Source organism: Hyperolius riggenbachi, chromosome 8 (genome assembly GCF_040937935.1).
Source record: "Hyperolius riggenbachi isolate aHypRig1 chromosome 8, aHypRig1.pri, whole genome shotgun sequence".
NCBI classification, from domain to species: Eukaryota; Metazoa; Chordata; class Amphibia; order Anura; family Hyperoliidae; genus Hyperolius; species Hyperolius riggenbachi.
The window spans coordinates 142,500,334-142,520,048 of record NC_090653.1 but is presented as its reverse complement, the minus strand read 5'-3'; the positions used below and the strand labels follow the sequence as shown (position 1 = coordinate 142,520,048).

The following is a 19,715-nucleotide window of genomic DNA, read 5'->3' as shown; positions in this document are numbered from 1 at the left end:
GCAGTACCCTTGCATAATTTGGTACTGCAGTTTGAATGCACGTAATGTGCCTCTAATTTTCTGACAGGCTTCTGAAGACCATTTATAAGGCAGGTGCTGCTTGGATTTGCTCTTACCTACTGTAAGTTTTTTGTTAATATGTACAATCTGGAACATTTTTTTGTAGACTTAATCCTCCTGACAAAATTAGATTTATTAGGAACTTATGGAGCAGATTCAAACCATTGAGGGACTAAGTTAAGGATGAGCAGGTGAACACAAAATGTTTTGCCTGAGGTGAAAATGAGCCTGACTGCTGGATGCATGTGGGCCATGGCAAAGCAGGCCCGTATTTCCAGCAAGGCGAAATAGGCACCGGCCCCTAGTGGCCCTTCAGGGGGGGACGGCACCTAACTGCCTGCTGTGTTTTTTTAATTTTTTTTATTTATACATGCCCATCCTGGCGGGGAGCGAGGCTGCAGCGGCGATACAGTGGTGGGCTGCATGGTCTGAGCAGAGTGTGAATGAGAGACTCACGCTGAGCACAGGAACCGGAACACAGGAACCGGAAGTACAAGGTGCATGAGTCCCGGCTCCATGAGTCTCTCATTCCCTGCTATGCTCAGCCCGCTTGGCCCAGCACTGTATCACTGCTGCGGCTCCACTCCCTGCCCGCCTGGCTACCTATACCGAGAGAAGCTACCTATGCCTAGCTACCTATACTGGGGTACCTACCTCTGCCTGCATTATGTTTATGTTGTGGGAACGCTGCCACATTATTAGTATTTTGGGGTAAATGGCTTATTATTATTATTACTGTGACGCCGGGCGACGCCCAGTCGGCCAAAACGCGATTGCGGTCGCTTTGCGACACAAATCGTTAAACCAAGATCTGATGTGTAGTATCCCTCTGCTTAAAAACAGCTGGGGAATCTGTCTTAGCTGAAGTGACAGCCTGGGGGGAAGGTGTTAATTAGCTTGGACATATTCCCTGTGGAAGGCACAATTTCCCTTTTGGCTCTGGGAACCAGGTGACACCTAGATGTTAATTAGTCAGCAGAGAACTCACTCTGCCATTTGGGGAAGACAGGATGAGCTCCCAGCAGGGGGCTATTCAAAAAATCTGCTCTGCTCAGACCGGCCGGAGCCATATTAGAAAGCATGGAGTTTAGTATTTTGAGCATGTTTAAGCAATACCGTTCAGGTGAGAAATGTGAAAGTTATATCATTCTGCTGGTCCGGATCTTGTGAGTGTTTTGATATTAAATTTAGGCCACTGTCCTAAACAGAACTCTGGGAATTCCACCGTTTTTTAACCAGGCATGCAAACATGCCCAAGTTTGATATCATATTAATCGGTAGGTTCTGGGGATCGAGAATATGTACTTATTATTTGTGGGCCGGCCGCGCAGGTCTGCCTAGGGAACATGTCAGGATTATGAGGTTGCTAAAGCCCCTGCCCACATGTGATTACCATAGTCCGGCCTGGAGGGCCGACTCTGGGAGCCCGCCTCTGAGCTCAGCTCCATAAAAAGTGAATGAGCTGCCTGGGAAGAGGTCCTCCACACTGAACCATCTTGCACTCATCAGATGCCAGCTTGAGGATATGCTGGTATCCACCTGGTCTGAACTCTGGACTTTGAAACCAAGGACTTTATGATTCTTCCCACAATAAGGACATCTTTCCAGGAACTAAGTATTTTTCTCCCTTCTTTTATTTTTCATACTGGCTATTACTGTTTTAATAATTGTTGATTTTCATAATTGTCTGTATATATTAATTATTTATATTGCGTGAATAAACGACTTTCCCCAAGTCATTCACTGTTTCGCTACCCTGCTTATCAGCACACACAGAAATGATCCCGGGTCTCTGAAGATACGCTACTGTTTGTTTGTTGTTGGCTAGACAGAATATCGTGTGTTTAACCGTTTTATTCGCAGGATTAGTCAGTCAGTTAGTGGGCCCCACGGTCCCATAGTAACCGCGGTGGTGGCAGTTTACTCTGAACCAGTAGGTGACGTTGTAATTACCCGTGTCTCACAGGCTCCCTTCTGAGTTGTCTGCGGCTAATTCTTAACGGTTCCTGCGCATTGACTGCGACCAGAGTTCGCACGATCTGTGCGCTGGCACCGTTTAGAAGGCTAAGTGCGGTCAGCCACTAGGGCTCCTGTGACAGTGTTAGGCAGCGGTTGGGATCTGTGTTGTGCTGAAAGTATCTGCGATAGCGCTAGCGCTATCGAGAAACGAACTAATTCGTTGGTGTAGCTGGAAGGCAATATATTTTTTATATATACAGAGAGACTGTGTAGCCAGTACCCCTTCCCCAAAGTTTTATTTTATTTGGCATGGAAATGTCCGGGAACTACCAGAACATGTGCCTAGCAGACCTGGAAAATCTTTGCGAAGAGAGGGGCATTGGCATCCTCCGCAAGACAAAACGGGACCTGATAGCAGACTTGTCCAGATGGGATGCCCAGCAACTGCGGGAGCCGGGAGTGTCCGCTGAGGTGGATACCAGCCCATCTGACAATCAAGGGGAACCAGAGGCTGAAGATCTTAGGCGTACAGAGGTTGAGCATCCTGCGGGCCCTGTTGCAACAGTTACGCCAGAGACTGTCAGTATGGACCCCAATCCCAGAGTTTCTGACATTACTCGCCCGGAACTGGCCAGTACTGGACTGTCCATGGGTGCTGACCCGGTAATGCAGCAGGCATTACAAAAGCTGATGGAGACTGACCTGGAAAAGTACATGCAGTACATGGAAGCACGAGAGGAACGGGAGCGCCAATCTGCAGAACGCAAAGCTGCTGCTGCTGCTGCTGAACGCCACGCGGAGAGGGATGCCGCAGAGGCGCGGGAGAGACGACAGCATGAGCTCAACATGGCAAAGGTGCAACAGGCCAGCCGGAGTTCACCGCCCAGCCTCCCTGCTGAAGGAGCTGCAGCACCCGTAAGTGCAAAATTTAAATTTGCTAATATTGAAAAAGACACTGACATTGACTTGTTTTTGCGGTCTTTTGAAAAAGCATGCCGTCAGTATCGTCTGTCCCAAGACCAGTGGGCCAGACATCTGACACCTTTGCTGCGCTACAAAGCGCTTGATGCTTTCGCAGAATTGCCTGCGGAAAAGGATAATGATTATGATGCTATAAAAGACGCTATCATTACTAAGTACCAGCTGACGCCAGAAGCCTATCGCAAAAAGTTCAGGGCCTGGCAGAAAAAGTCTTCTGATTCGTACCGAGATGTGGTCAGCAGCTTGCTCACCACACTCCGCCAGTGGACACTCGGCCTCACCAAAGGGTCTTATGGCGTCCTGGAGGACTTGATAGTCCTGGAACAATTTCTGAACATTTGCCCTGCTGATGTACGACAATTTGTGCTAGAACGCAAGCCGGCTTCAGCAACTGTCGCTGCAGACCTTGCTGAGACTTTTGCAACTACCCGGGTGGCTGATACCCGCAGGACTGTCCCATCCAGCTGGAGGGGAGGTCAGCCCAATACCTCGGCAGACTCTCCTGCCCCTGTGAGCCGTCCGCCACAGAGGCCACCCAGCACAGCTTCTGCACCCAGGTCTGCAGCCCCTGGAGAGGTCACCTGTCACTACTGCCACAAGACGGGACACATGAAGTTCACCTGTCCGGAGCGGAGGCAGGCCACCCCAGCACCTGGACCACCCGCACCTCGCCCGCGGCAGACACCACCCGCCAGCGTACCCCAACCAGGAGCCGCATCCAACCTGATGTTTGCAAAGGGGACAGGGAACTCCCCCATCACAAGCAATCACCAGCTGGTTACTGTGAATGACCAGCTTGTCACTGGTTTCCGTGACACCGGAGCAGATGTCACTCTGGTGCGTGCACACCTTGTCCCCGCAGAGGCCATCATCCCTGACCAGTACCTCACCCTCACTGGAGTGGGGGGCACTCTTTCTCACATTCCCCAAGCCCGGGTGTCCATCGACTGGGGGGTGGGGGTCCACGAGAAGGTTGTTGGGATCCTGGACCAACTGCCGGTCCCTGTTTTGCTGGGGACCGACTTGGGCACGCTGGTGTCGTACTATGAACCTGCACCAAGCCCTGTGGAATGCCAGAACGGAGACGGACTCTCTGCCCACACCCAGGTACTTTGCACCCAGGGGCAAGAACAGGGGGGAGGTGGGTTGAACGTGCCCAGTTCAAGGGAACCTGTGGTTGATGTACAAACTGTCTGTGATGAAAATGTTCCTGTTACTGTTATTAATGCTTGTAACAATGATGTAGGTGATGCCAATATGTGCCATTCTGAAGGTATACCTGTGCTAGCAGTAACACGCAGCCGTACTGCTCAGAACCTGGGCTCAGAACAGGTGGAGGAGGTTCCGGCCTCCTCCCCCTCCTCTGACCACAGGGATGGTACCCTTCAGCCACTAACCTCATATGCCACGGGCCAGCTGGCTGAGAGTGAGAGTGCTGCATTTGTGCATGCACTCCAGACTGACCCTAGCCTCGAGGCCCTCAGAAAACAGGCTTCTGAGCCCCTCACAGACGAGGCTACCTTCAAGGTATACTGGGAAGGTGGGAAGTTGTACAGTGAGCCTGTACACCCCACCGAAGGTGAAATGGGGATGGGTACCAAGTTGCTTGTGGTACCTAGTGCCTTCCGGGGGCATGTGCTGAAGTCCGCACATGACATTCCCCTGGCCGGGCACTTGGGGATCCACAGGACACTTGATCGTATCCGGGGTCATTTCTACTGGCCTCAAATGCGGATAGATGTGACGAACTACTGCCGCTCATGTACCATTTGCCAAAAGGTAAAAAGGGCTGGGAATCCCCGCAAAGCTCCCTTGTGTCCACTGCCAATCATGGGTGAGCCCTTTCACAGAGTGGCGGTCGACATAATTGGACCATTGCCCACTCCCAGCAGCAGTGGCAAAAGGTACATCCAGACGGTGGTGGATTACGCCACCCGCTATCCTGAGGCCATGGCACTTTCCTCCCTGAGGGCGGACAAGGTAGCCGATGCGCTACTTAACATTTTCTCCCGAGTCGGGTTCCCTGCGGAGATGCTCTCTGATCAGGGAACCCAGTTTATGTCCGGACTCATGGAGGCCCTGTGCAAAAAGATACAGATGACGCACATTGTCTCCAGTCCCTACCACCCGCAGACCAATGGACTGTGTGAAAGGTTCAACGGGTCGCTGAAGCAAATGCTGACCACGTTTGTCGAGTCGCAAGGTGGGGACTGGGAACGATACCTGCCTCATCTGTTGTTTGCATACAGGGAGGTGCCGCAGGAATCTACCGGGTTCTCCCCGTTCGAGCTCCTGTATGGTAGGAATGTCCGAGGACCACTACAATTGATGCGGGAGACGTGGGAAGGCAAGGGGGACCCCACAGATGTCTCTGTAGTTGATTACGTCCTCAGGTTCAGGGACAAGATGGAGTCCCTCACAGAAATGGTAACGGAAAACATGGCCCAGGCTCAGGCCAAACAAAAACTCTGGTATGACCGCACTGCTGGAGAGAGGTCATTTGAAGTAGGTGACAAAGTGTATGCCCTTCTTCCAGTGAGGCAGAACAAGCTGCAAGCGGCCTGGGAGGGACCCTACACTATAGTGCAACGGTTAAACCCTCTGACATATCTGGTGAACATGGGAGGCAGGAAACAGAAAAGCTTTCATGTCAACATGCTGAAGGCCCACCATGACAGGACCAAGTATGTGCTGCCAGTGTGCAGCCGGTTAGAGCAGGGAGAGGCAGACCCCCTGTTAGACCTGCTGGCTGACATACGAGATGTGGACAGCGACCTAAGCGTCAACCCACAACTCTCCTCGTCCCAGCAAGAGCAGTTGCAGGAGGTGCTGGGTCCGTACCAGCACACCTTCTCCGGTGTCCCGGGGCGGACCAGTCTGGCAGTGCATAGGGTAGATACGGGCACCCATCCCCCCATCAGGCAATCCGCTTACCGCGTCTCCCCTGAGGTGCAAGCGGACATGCAGAAAGAGGTGAGGGAGATGCTGGAGCTAGGGGTGGTTCAAAAGTCCTGTAGTGCCTGGGCAGCCCCTGTTGTCCTGGTCCCCAAGAAGGACCAGACAACTCGGTTCTGCGTGGACTACAGGAAGTTGAACGCCATCACCACTACAGACGCCTACCCCATGCCTCGCATCGATGAGTTGTTGGATACGCTGGCGTCCGCCAGGTACCTATCAATCATGGATCTGAGCCGGGGGTACTGGCAGATACCACTTGCACCTGACGCGAGGCAGAAGTCGGCCTTCATCACCCCTTTTGGCCTCTTCGAGTTCACGATGATGCCCTTTGGGATGAAGAACGCTCCTGCCACGTTTCAGCGGGCCGTAAACGACCTGCTGGAGGGACTGCAAGGGTTCGCTGTAGCGTACTTGGATGACATTGCGGTGTTCAGCCCCACCTGGGAGGAACACCTCAAACACCTGTCCCAGGTACTAGAGAGGCTGGCTGCAGCCAATCTGACAGTTAAGCCGAGTAAGTGTCAGATTGGTATGACCGAGGTGCAGTACTTAGGTCACCGGGTGGGGGGTAGCACCCTGAAACCTGACATGGGAAAGGTTGACGCCATCCTGGCATGGCCTCGGCCTATCACGAAAAAGCAGGTCCAGGCGTTCCTGGGGACCGCCGGTTACTATAGGAAATTTGTTCCAGCCTATAGTACCCTGGCGAAGCCCCTGACCAATGCCACTAGCAAGAAACACCCCAAGGTTGTTAGCTGGACCCCCGCTTGCGAGAACGCCTTCCAAGCGTTGAAGCAGGCACTCGCGAGTGCCCCTGTGCTTCAAGCCCCGGATTTCAGTCGTCGGTTTGTTGTGCAAACCGATGCCTCTGACTACGGTCTCGGCGCAGTCCTCAGCCAGGTGGATGGAAGGGGAGATGAACACCCTATCCTCTACCTGAGCCGGAAGCTCCTGCCCCGAGAGGTAGCCTACTCCACCACTGAAAAGGAGTGCCTAGCGATCGTGTGGGCCCTACAGAAACTACAATCGTATCTGTACGGCCGCTCTTTCACGATCGTTACCGACCATAACCCCCTCAGTTGGCTAAACCGTACTGCTGGGACCAATGGCAAGCTCCTACGGTGGAGCCTGTCATTGCAACAGTACGACTTTACGATCCAACACAAAGCGGGCAGCCGGCACCAAAACGCCGATGGGCTGTCCCGGTGTCAGGGGGAACTAGACCCAGCAGCGCCAATGGCTGCTACGGCGGATGTCTTGCGGACAACCCCCTACACAGCGTCAGGAAGGGGAGGTGTGACGCCGGGCGACGCCCAGTCGGCCAAAACGCGATTGCGGTCGCTTTGCGACACAAATCGTTAAACCAAGATCTGATGTGTAGTATCCCTCTGCTTAAAAACAGCTGGGGAATCTGTCTTAGCTGAAGTGACAGCCTGGGGGGAAGGTGTTAATTAGCTTGGACATATTCCCTGTGGAAGGCACAATTTCCCTTTTGGCTCTGGGAACCAGGTGACACCTAGATGTTAATTAGTCAGCAGAGAACTCACTCTGCCATTTGGGGAAGACAGGATGAGCTCCCAGCAGGGGGCTATTCAAAAAATCTGCTCTGCTCAGACCGGCCGGAGCCATATTAGAAAGCATGGAGTTTAGTATTTTGAGCATGTTTAAGCAATACCGTTCAGGTGAGAAATGTGAAAGTTATATCATTCTGCTGGTCCGGATCTTGTGAGTGTTTTGATATTAAATTTGGGCCACTGTCCTAAACAGAACTCTGGGAATTCCACCGTTTTTTAACCAGGCATGCAAACATGCCCAAGTTTGATATCATATTAATCGGTAGGTTCTGGGGATCGAGAATATGTACTTATTATTTGTGGGCCGGCCGCGCAGGTCTGCCTAGGGAACATGTCAGGATTATGAGGTTGCTAAAGCCCCTGCCCACATGTGATTACCATAGTCCGGCCTGGAGGGCCGACTCTGGGAGCCCGCCTCTGAGCTCAGCTCCATAAAAAGTGAATGAGCTGCCTGGGAAGAAGTCCTCCACACTGAACCATCTTGCACTCATCAGATGCCAGCTTGAGGATATGCTGGTATCCACCTGGTCTGAACTCTGGACTTTGAAACCAAGGACTTTATGATTCTTCCCACAATAAGGACATCTTTCCAGGAACTAAGTATTTTTCTCCCTTCTTTTATTTTTCATACTGGCTATTACTGTTTTAATAATTGTTGATTTTCATAATTGTCTGTATATATTAATTATTTATATTGCGTGAATAAACGACTTTCCCCAAGTCATTCACTGTTTCGCTACCCTGCTTATCAGCACACACAGAAATGATCCCGGGTCTCTGAAGATACGCTACTGTTTGTTTGTTGTTGGCTAGACAGAATATCGTGTGTTTAACCGTTTTATTCGCAGGATTAGTCAGTCAGTTAGTGGGCCCCACGGTCCCATAGTAACCGCGGTGGTGGCAGTTTACTCTGAACCAGTAGGTGACGTTGTAATTACCCGTGTCTCACAGGCTCCCTTCTGAGTTGTCTGCGGCTAATTCTTAACGGTTCCTGCGCATTGACTGCGACCAGAGTTCGCACGATCTGTGCGCTGGCACCGTTTAGAAGGCTAAGTGCGGTCAGCCACTAGGGCTCCTGTGACAATTACTATGTATTTATATTGTACTACCATCTTCAGCAGTACTTCACGTACATAGTCATGTCACTACTTCCCTCTGAGGAGTTTACAATCTAATCCTGCCATAATGTAATGTCCTATCATGTTATTATGTATTTATATAGCACTAGCATCTTCTGCAGCACTTTGCAAAGAACATAGTTATGCTACTAACTTTTCTCAGAGGAGTTCACAATCTAATATATACCACTATTTTGTGGGAGAGAACACTGGCTAATGTGTTTTTAAGGTGGGAACATTTCCTACTTGCTTGTTTAGAGTCACTTTACTCACTTCCGGGGAGGAAACACGGGCCCACTGGGTTGCACTCTTACTAGGAAATTTTAATTGGTCACGCCCACATGCCTTGAGAAAGGGGCACCCTGCGTGGCCCCCGAAACAATTGTTGGAACTTTATGTGGAATAGTGCACAATAAAATGTGCGTTGCATCCTAAACTACGACTGGTGTGCTGATGTACTCTACTACTTTGTGATTGAAAGTGACACTGCCTTGTCACTGCATCAAGCACCCAGAACTTGACGGTGTGCCAGCTTTATCTTCAAATCACTGTATGTTATGGGAATGCCCATTGCATTTTGTGGCCATGCACATTTTCGCCGCTGCACGCTTAGCGTGCCGCCAATGTCCTTTCAGGGGGGTGGGGGGTGGCGTCATAGATCTGAGGTGCCTAGGGCAGCTCGAATCCTAAATACAGCCCTTGTGGCAAGAGGGGTTAACTAACTCCACCTCTGGTCGCTGCGCTGTGGCAACATAGGTGCGTTAGCCCCTCCTACCGTGGCCTGCGTGCATAAGGAATCAGGAGGAGGCAGAGCTGCACTTCACATTTGCCTGCTTGTCCTTAGAATTGTATGGAGTTGAGAAAACAAATGCATCAGTTTCCTGAGCAAGTTTTTTTTAGATCTGTGCATTGACCTAATTTGCATTCCAGTTTGAGGAACAATAACCCCTCAACACACTACTTGTGATCCCTGAGAGCCCTCTTCCAACATTACTAAAATACCACATTCCAATTTCTTACCAGGTAATGAAACGAATGTAAGAACTAGAACCGCCCCTTCCCAGTACAGTAATACCAAATAAAGTAAAATAGCATAACAGCACCAATCCCATTCAGCCATTCTCACATGAGTCACCATCTATGTAGCAAAACAGCACCTAGAGTAGGAGTTCTGGGAGCTAATTATTCTGCTATTATCTGACAGATATGAAAAGATAACACTTCACTACACCAGCGAATGTTCTAAAGGCACATTTTACAACCGTTTAAATGCCTTGTGCAATGAAGCTGAAATATTTTCACATGTACTATTCTATAGAATTTTTTTTCCTGTATATTAATTCAGGTATTTTATTGATTCTAAGACTTTGCAACCTAAAAGTCCTTGGGGAGAAAAATAAATAATAATAATTTAATAGGTTTTCTTCATGTTGCACAATGTAATCCTTTGAGTTGCCAGTAATATATACTGTATATATATATATATATATATATATATATATATATATATATATATATATATATATACAGGGATGTGGTCACGAGTAGTTAGCTACTCAAATTCATGATCCTAATGAGGCTTAATTGCCTCAGGTGTGTGCATGGGAGACGGTGCAATAATTACCCAGATGTCCGCCGCTTCTATGCGTATCACACTCGCACGCGTTTAATGGGGCACGTTCATGACTCACTACCGCGCACTTCCCCCTCCTGGCCAAAGGAGGAAGTGAGTGGTAGTGAGTCGTGGAACGCATCCCATTGGACGTGTGCGAGAGTGTGATACGCATATAAGCGGAGGACATCTGGGTAACTAACCCCCTGTCTCCCATGCACACACCCGAGGCAATTAAGTCTTACTAGAATCATGAATTCGAGTATCCAACTACTCGTAACTACTCATGAACATATATATATATATATATATATATATATATATATATATATATATATATATATGTACACACAGTATATATATACAAATCCTGGAATCGATCCCCCCTCTTCTGGATCTGGGAATATAGTCAATGACCATATCTCAGTGACCGTATCTCACAACATAGTTTCTTTGTCAGGCAGGGTGAGTCTGACCTACCCGCAGCATGACACTGTCGGGCATAAAGACACTGATCTAAAATGTATGGTCACCTACTATAGTGCTTTAATTGAAAAAAAAAATGTGTAATACAGTGGATTGATGTGCTGGGTACTCCATACCCAGAGGGTCTCAACCGGAACATTGATTTACACCTCTTTTTATGATGTCGCAGGTACAGAAGCAAAGGATACTGGGAAACACATGATTAAATGGGAACTCAGATGAGATGTTACAACTAGGGATGCTCATTCGGATATCACGGAATTGAAACTTCCAAATTTCCAATTGGAAATCCGGATTTCCGTTCAGAAATCGGAAATCGGATTTCTGCGAAAATACTGCATTACTGCAACTCGGTAATTTTAGCCCAATCACAGAACTCGGAAGCTTTGGACTAATCAGAGAATGCAGAAACAACTCGGAAGTATTTGACCAATCATCGTAAGAGAACAGAGGCGCCAGCAGGATAAAAGGTAATAAAAATTTTAAAATTTGCTGGGAGGCAGTGGTGAACTTACCTCCGGAAAGCAGACTCAAAATACTGTCTGCATTAAACAAATAAATGTATTATTGGTACCCCAAAAGATGCTGACCAATCAGAAAATGCAAAAAATTACAAAAAAAACCCCACTACTTGAAAATCGGAAATCCAAACTCGGAAATCGGATTTCTGTAGAAATACTGCATTACCACAACTTGGTGATTTTAGCCCAAACACAGAACTTGGAAGCATTGGACCAATCAGAGAATGCAGAGTCAACTTGGAAGTATTTGGCCAATCAGAGAATGCAAAAAATTACACGCCCCCCCCCCCCCCCAAAAAAAAACACTACTCGGAAATCCGAACTCGGAAATCCGCAGAAACGGTAATCGGCATTGGTGGAGAACAGAATTTCTACGGAATCGGAAATTACCATTTCCGAACATCCCTAGTTACAGCTGTTGGACTTTACTGTTCAGCATAGTATTTGTTTACTTCCTGTATATAGGCAGTTGCCTGGTTACTACTGATGTCACATCCTGTCTGGGCGGGTATAAAAAGGATCATGTGAAGTTGTGAAGTTTGCTCATTAGCATTGACAAACCTAAACTGTTTATATATACAGTAGTATATATATATATATATATATATATATATATATATATATATATATATATATATATATATATATACGTGTGTACATTATTGAAGATTATGCTAAGTAAAAACTGTTCTGTGTGCAGGAGCCAGTGCAAATATGACAATGTGTGTTGACCTTTGCCATCTGAGAACACACTGTGAACAGGGACAGGTAATCCACTCATTATTCCATACACTGGGCCATTTATTTTCTCCCTTGTTTCATACCATCTTCTCTCTGAGCTATTTAATATTCTGCATATAATGCAATGCCCAGGTTCCTGTGATAAATCCATCACAGCCATCATTATTCTTTGCGTTATCTCACAGCTCCGTGATGCATTTATTTTATTTGCCATCATTCATGCCGCTATGAACACAGACTTTCCTTGGGTATCATATTTTACATTCTACGCTGAATTACAGCAGGCTTAAGAAGTGTGAGGTTTCTTATTCAATGCACATCTGCATTAAAATGCCCTGCCAAGGTGTGTGATGTGCAGATAGGAATCTGCATGGCATAATGTGCAGATCCTTTCTCAACATTTTCTCTTACAGCCCATAAAAATCACACAAAATCCCCAGAGTACAGAACTGCCTTGCCTGCCTTAAAGAGGCACTCTAGTAACATATAGTAATTGTAGTAAATTATTCAGGATAGCCACTTTAACAGTCATTTTCCTGGTTTTAGCATCAGAAACACTTTCTATATCTTTGCTGTATATTGGTATGTAGCCTCACCCTTCCAGTGATGCTTAGCCTAGGCTGTTTAACTATTCAGAATTCTTCTCCCAGAGCATTCTGGAAGACAAAGCCAGAGCATTCTGGAAGACAAAGCATTGTTTTTACTGGCTTTGGAATTTTCAGAAACAAATATTTTGCAAAGATGCACCTGACAGGGCTAAAGGTCCGTACACACGCCGGACTGCAGGCAACGACGGGACCATCGTCACCTCCCGCTGGGCGGGCGTTCCAGCGACAGTCCGGCTTGTCTACAGTCTGTCTGCAGACTGATACGGCTGTTTCTGAGCGTTCCGCTGACAGACTGTACACACACCGGACTGTCTGCCGGATGTCACCACCTATAATACATTTCAGAATGTAAATCAGGGTGAGGGAAGATTATGTAATGGGAAAACACTGGCTAACTAATTTAGAAGTGAACATTGTAAAAATAATAATAATTGTATTATATTATTTTCCCTACAGTTCCTCTTTAACTGCTAATACAGTTATTTTCTGTAGAGTAATGGTATGCAGGGCTGGTGCTTCCATATGGCCAGCCTGGGCAATTCCCCAGGGCCTCAAGCTCCTTAAAGTGACACTAAAGCAAAACAAAACTTAGGATGTATTGAACTGTATGTGTAGTACAGATAATGAATAGAACATTAGTAGCAAAAAAAAGAGTATCATATTTTATTTTCAGTTATATAGCTTTAAAAAAAAACAAAAAAAAACCGTTGCATCATTCTGTCATATTTGCAATTACAAACCATACACTGCATTTTAAACTATGAAACAGAGCAGAACTAATGACCCTTTGAACTTCCCTGCAATAAAACCTTATCCGAAGCTGTGTCTTTCTGTTTCTTTGATATATAAGAGCTTCAGAAAATAGAACTGTCTCCGACCAGAGTTCGGTCGAATAGCTCAGAGCAGCTCTTTTACATAGATGACTACTGAACTGAACTCTTCCTGTACTGGAAGCAACATGAGACTCTGATTTTGCTACTACTGTTCTATTTCTTAGCTGTACTACACATACAATTATTTATTTTTACTGTAGATTCCCTTTAAGGGCCCCACAAGTCAGGATCTAAAGGTTCACAAGTTTACTGTCAGTGCAGTAAATTAAAATGTAGGGGTTCCACATTCATTTTCGCCCCAAGTCCCATGTTACCATCCCAGGTGGTATGCAGCCTACTACCCTCAGCATCTGGCATTCTTCCAGGTGCTCCGACTGCATCACTGCTGCCTAGATTCAAGGAAACTCCTGTGGTTCTAGCTCCCTCCTATACACTAATGACTTTTAAGCCTAATCCATTTTCAGTGTTTTCACTGCCTGGCATCTCAGCTATATAATAACCGAACCCTGGTGCCAAAATTAGTCATTCCATCGCCAATAAGCATTTTGGCCATTTCAAATGCCAATAAAATTAATTTCTTCCCTAGTTACATTACGCTGCCAAGTTCATAAGTAGAGGCAGGTCCGTTGAGATTTCATCAGCTGAGACCTGGAGCTCGAAAATGACAGCTGCTCTAGACAGCATCTCTAAAAGCAAGGCTTCAATCAGGCATGGTTGCTGCAAGTAAAATGACAAGATTCTTCTAGCAACAGTAGAAGACGACTGCCAGTGCCAACAGCTTAGAAGACTGTGAGCAACCAGAAGTAGTGGAAGATCAATTAGAAGATGTACTCCCCAATGGGGGAGTAGCTATATGAAACTATTGGAACCTTCATTGTATTACCTCCTATTCTGTTTGGAGGAATAAAAAGGTGGGAAAAGCCCATTGCCCTTAAAGAGAGCCCAAGGTGGGATAAAAAAAAAAAAGTAGGCTATCTGATCTGGGGGGGGGGGGGGGGAGCAGATCATGTAGCCACCACTCCCTGCAATGGCCCACTTTAACTTTGGTGACCTCTGGGTCACGATGCTGCACTGAGAGACTGTGTGTCTTTCACGGCATGCAGGAAGGTAGGGGAGTGGCAGGGACGTGGCCAGGGAAAGCCTGCAGGAAGGCCCTGGCAGGCATTTTGAGCAGGGAATCCCTCTACCTGTGTTTACCTCCGAGATAGCGACAAATATGGTCGCTTATCTCGAGGGGCTATAGCACGGCGGTGGGGGGCAGAAAGCAGTGGTGTGGGGACACAGAGGCATGTTAGGAACCAGAGAACATGGCTCTGTGTCCCATCTGCCCACCTCGGGTTCTCTTTAACGTGTGTGTGTGTGTGTGTGTGTGTGGTCCAACCCATGTTAAAGCCAAGTGGGAGTTCACATTGGCCAGCCTGTGTTGTGGATGATTCTTATACTGAATTCAGCTTCCTAGCCTTCACTTTTATAAATGCTTAACACCTTTATTTACTAAATTACTCCAAGGCTGAAGAACACTGAAATACTTAAATAGATACTTAAATAAATACTTAATAGATAACTTAAAGTGGGATTATATTCCCAAAACTAAACTTCTCTAAAATACATAAAAGAACGCGTATGTCTCAAGCATTTCTCTTGTGTAAAAACATTTATTTTCACTGCAGAGAACAGTACAGGCTTGCTCATTTCTGGACAATGGCACTGGACACTTGTAGAAGGATGGTAAAATTACCAATATTCTACTATTGGTCAGTGGTAATTCTGACATTTACTAATATTTTACTATCACTAAATAGTATCACAAGCCCTCCCGCCACTGATATTTAACCCTAACAGGACCCCCACCGATACATAACCCTAACAGAACCCATGCACAATACCTAACCTTAATAGAACCCCCCACCAATGTGTAAGCCTAACTGAGCAGCCCACAAATGCCTAACCCTAACTGCCCCCTCCGCAAACCCACCTATATCAACGCCACCTTTGCTGTATTATGATGAATGTCAGGTGACAAGTTTAGGCTCCCCATAGGTACCCATGTTAATAGCAGCTATAAACAGAAATATTCGGTGCCCAAACATCCGTGGCTCCTGCATTGCCAAAATTTCCCGTTTTGCATATTTGATTGGGTCTCTAGTCCTCTCCGCTGCTTCAGAAATCCTCACATTGGTTGTTCATTTCACTCAGCCCTATTTGGAAAGTAAATATCTATACAAGCCAATAAGAATATCCCTTTCATGAGAGAACTGTACTGTGAGATGTGGGGTTCCTGTGACTTGTTCTATGTATAGAGGGAGTTTATACAGGATTCTGGGTCAGGCATTACAGGAAAGCATATGGGTACAGAGAGCTCGGCACAACCATTGCAGGATCTAGTCAAAATCATTTCCCAATAACTGTTCCCAGTTGCTGATTTTCTTAGCTGCGGATCAATGAAGGGGACATAAACTCAGAACATCCTCTCTGCTTTAAAATATATGCAACAGCATAATAACCAACCACTTCACAACTGAGGGGTTTTACCCCTGAAACACCAGCACGATTTTTACCTTTCAGCGCTGCTTCCATTCTTTTTTTTTTCTGTAATATGATTGATTATTGGGGACTGGGGTCCCCATAACCAATCATTGGACTGCAGAGCGGGGGTTTGTTCGCGCTGCACGTTTGTTTACTTTACATTGTTATGAATGAAGACTGCTTCTGTTTGAAGCAGTCTTCATTCTATTCGCAATCGGTGAGTCTAATTGGATTTAGGAACGCTTGTTCCTAACGTCCAATTAGTCACCTGCTGTGCTGGCTGGCTGGAGTGTGCGTGCGAGTTCCCCGCCCACTCCCAGCCAGTAAACAAATAAGTGCGCAGAGGGACGGAGAAATTTAGCACTGGGGAGGGGGGGGGGTAAAGTGGTTAAATAAAAACATTGTTTTGTTACAGCTGTTAAAAAATCCTACTATAAATCTGCAGTGTTTCTACTTCCTGCTTTCCTGGAAGCAGAAATATTGTTAACACCCTGTGCTTTCAAATGAGCTTATCTGCCGTGGCAGTCAGCTGACACAGTGGAAAGATCAAATTACAACTTGTGATTAGACACCGATGAGGGGGAATTAGACAGGCGAAACTCTCTAAATACATACAGGGTGGATTTCTCTATGGTTTCCTTCTGGCCTGCGCAAGAGTTCAGGATCACTTTTACACCCTAAAATATCATCTGATAAAACAGTTTTCCCAGATATGGATACAAATATGTAAGACTTTGCTAGAATAGTATTGTAGTGGGCATGCAGGGGTTAACCATAACTCGTTATAAAGTAAAGCACCTCCTGGGTAGTCTTCTTGCCCTGATGTCGTTTTAATGCAGATGAATCACAATTTATGCCCGGCATTCCTGTATTAGACATATGCACTGGATGAAACAATGCGCACGGCATAGGCTTGAATTATAATTGTAAATGGAATGGAATGGATGGATCATTTTCTCCTCTATGTAGGATGCACACTTCATTGCAATGAATGGGGAATTGAGCCTGCTTGATAAATAAAACATATGTCTAGTGACGCGCACATGGTCCACTCACTCCCTCCACACTGAGATAATCAGTTTAGTTTGCTAAGAAATCCACTCATTTGGCATATAGCGGCACCCAGATTGACAGTTTTATTTCAGCTATACATTATCTAAAAATAATTCTCATTTTTACTGATGTGCATTGGGACTAATAAACGTATAGCATTTAGAGCGTCATAGATCTTCCAGAAGAGAACAGCTGTCTTAATTTAAAGCATGGCATCCATCAGCCTCTGCACAGCCATGGGGTAGTCTGCTGTTGTAATAAACCAGAAGATAAATACTTCTATTTTGAATATAAAAGCGTGGTCACGTTAGTGCTGCCCACATCCTCTTGTTTAGCTAACTTCCAGTCCTGGAGGAAGAGGAGTGTTTTTTTCACGCGTAGTAATGCAGTGCTCCATAGTGATTTATGGGTGTGTCTCGGACTGCCACAGAAATGACCTCATTTGTCAGTCTTGTAGCAAAACAAAAGCATGGCCAGTAGTCATGTGGACTGCAACTGATTCCCACATTACTCATATATAACACATTTAAATATCAGTTTATCTGTCAGTAGATTGGGTGGCAGGGAATAACCGGCAAGGGGCAACCTTTCTCAACCTTTCACTGAGCTGTCCCCAGGAAAGGTAGTGTAACAGGTGTGGGGTTCTCTGTTCCTTAGAACTGAGTTCCCTGTTTTTGTTGAAAGAAGGAAGACCAGGAGCCCAATAGTGCAGAATCGTTAAAGCCCTGGAGGTTCAATTTAGAGACAATTGAATACTCACAAGGATGGGTTGTAATCCTGCAACCACCGTATGTGCGTGTGGGAAATTTAGACCGTTCCCGTTTGGTCTCCCGGCCTGCTCTGCAGCAGGGCGGTCGCTCTCCTCCTGTGGTACTCTCTACTAGTTGAAAGGGTCCCAATGTAGTGGAGGTCAGCACCTCTGTGAGAGGTGTTGGAGTACTGGATAGGGGTTGTGGGGAGGGGCACAAGATGTAGGTACTAACTGGATGTTAAAAATAATAAAATGAGGTTTCTTACCTCCACTTAAGACTCACTAGGATGGATAACAGGGAGTCTTTAGTAAAAATGGTTATACTGTTGCCAACGCATTTCACAGAACCAAGCCCGCTTCCTCAGGTCAATGAAAAACAGACAACCTTTAGCTGAGTCGTGTGGCGCACGGGCGCCATTGTCACGCCGTTGACAACGGCGCCTGCGCACCATACGGCTCAGCTAAAGCAATCAAATGCCACCATCAGAAATCTCTGTTAGTGGCAAAAAAGGGGGCAATATTCATTTGTGTGCTCAATTGTATGGCTCTGCAGCGAGCTGTTAAAGCTGCAGAGCACTGAATTGTAAAAAATAGCCTGGTCACTAGGGGGGTGTAGGCAGTTAAGGTATGGGATTCAGAAACAACAGAAGCTAGAAAGATCAGCAGGATGCCAGGCAACTTCCATAATGAAAGGAAGTTAATGTGACAGCCTTCATATCCCTCTCAGCTCTCACTTCCGGTATTCAAGTGTATAGGTTAGCCTGACAAAAGGTCCACGATTCACTAGGAAATCCTGTTCAGCCTTTAGTCTGCTCAGAGATGTAAGACCACACAAAACAGTTATTAATTCAAATAAGTTATAAATTAAAAATAAATAAATAAATAATATTTAAAAGAACTTTCGATTGTGCAAAAGGAAACCAGTTCCAAAAGGTAAATTATTCTTCTTGCACTGGATATTTTACATTACATTATAACCTCTCAGCTTATTTGAAAACATTTATGAGCTAGCCAGTCATGCAGAGCTACCCCCATCCCATTAAAGCATCTCCAAAGAGGTAAACGTTTTCCAACATGCAATAAAGTGCTGTCATATTTGCCTGTGTTTACTGTGATGCGATGATGTCACACACGTAAGGCCATACCCACCTGCTGTCAACGCTGATTTCTCCCGGAATGACATGAGTACCATCCTTGCCAATAAGAAATCTAATCCTGTCATAGAAGAGCCTCGGAGGATGCTGAGAAAAGGGTGGCTGGCTTTGCTGGATGAGGTCTAGTGGGTCAGGTGAACCTTGACAGAGAGGGCTGGAGAAGCAATTGGCTTGCTGGCAGCAATCAGGATCTACACAATCTGTCAGACCATCTGTAATGGAAGAAATTACCATAAATCAGCCAATGAATGTCTACTGAGATTTCATAGTGCAGGGCAATGAGAAAGCAGCAATGCTAATAGATGCTAAAACAAGGGGTTAAGACCTGCAAGCTAGCAGGTGTTACCATTCCAGAAGGAGAGAAAAATTACTGAAATTACTTTAAATTAGTGAATTAATCAGCCGTGGTCTTACCTGTTAAATACTGTACAGTACACATACAAAACAATCTTTTATCACTCAGGGGATTAAGGAAATTGCTATCATTAATACCAATTTTGTGTTTACCCATGTATTTTTCAATTACACTTTATTAGTGTTTTTACTATTTTTATTCACAGCGTAAGTCTATGTACGCTTTATTTCTTGACATTTAAGCAATGTAGGTATTATCTTTATTTATGTGACTGCAATACATGTTAAACATTACTATTTATGTATGAATAAGACTGTATGGAATTCACTGGCAAAAATAGTCATTGATCTGTAAAGCAGAGAACAGTCAGTATTCATTCTGCTGCCTGTGCTGACTGTGTGCTTTTATCATTGCTACCTATAACT

The 19,715-nt window shown here is 46.0% G+C and overlaps 1 protein-coding gene across 9 annotated transcripts in view; it reads right to left on the bottom strand.

Annotated features, from left to right (window-relative positions):
* TENM1 (teneurin transmembrane protein 1) overlaps positions 1 to 19,715 on the bottom strand; it is a 1,180,670-nt gene that overhangs the window by 342,722 nt on the left and 818,233 nt on the right. For all 9 annotated transcript variants that reach the window (XM_068251163.1, XM_068251165.1, XM_068251162.1 and 6 more), the window contains one exon: positions 18,931 to 19,147. In XM_068251163.1, the coding sequence (XP_068107264.1) occupies positions 18,931 to 19,147 (217 nt within the window). The remainder of the gene's footprint in view (positions 1 to 18,930; positions 19,148 to 19,715) is intronic.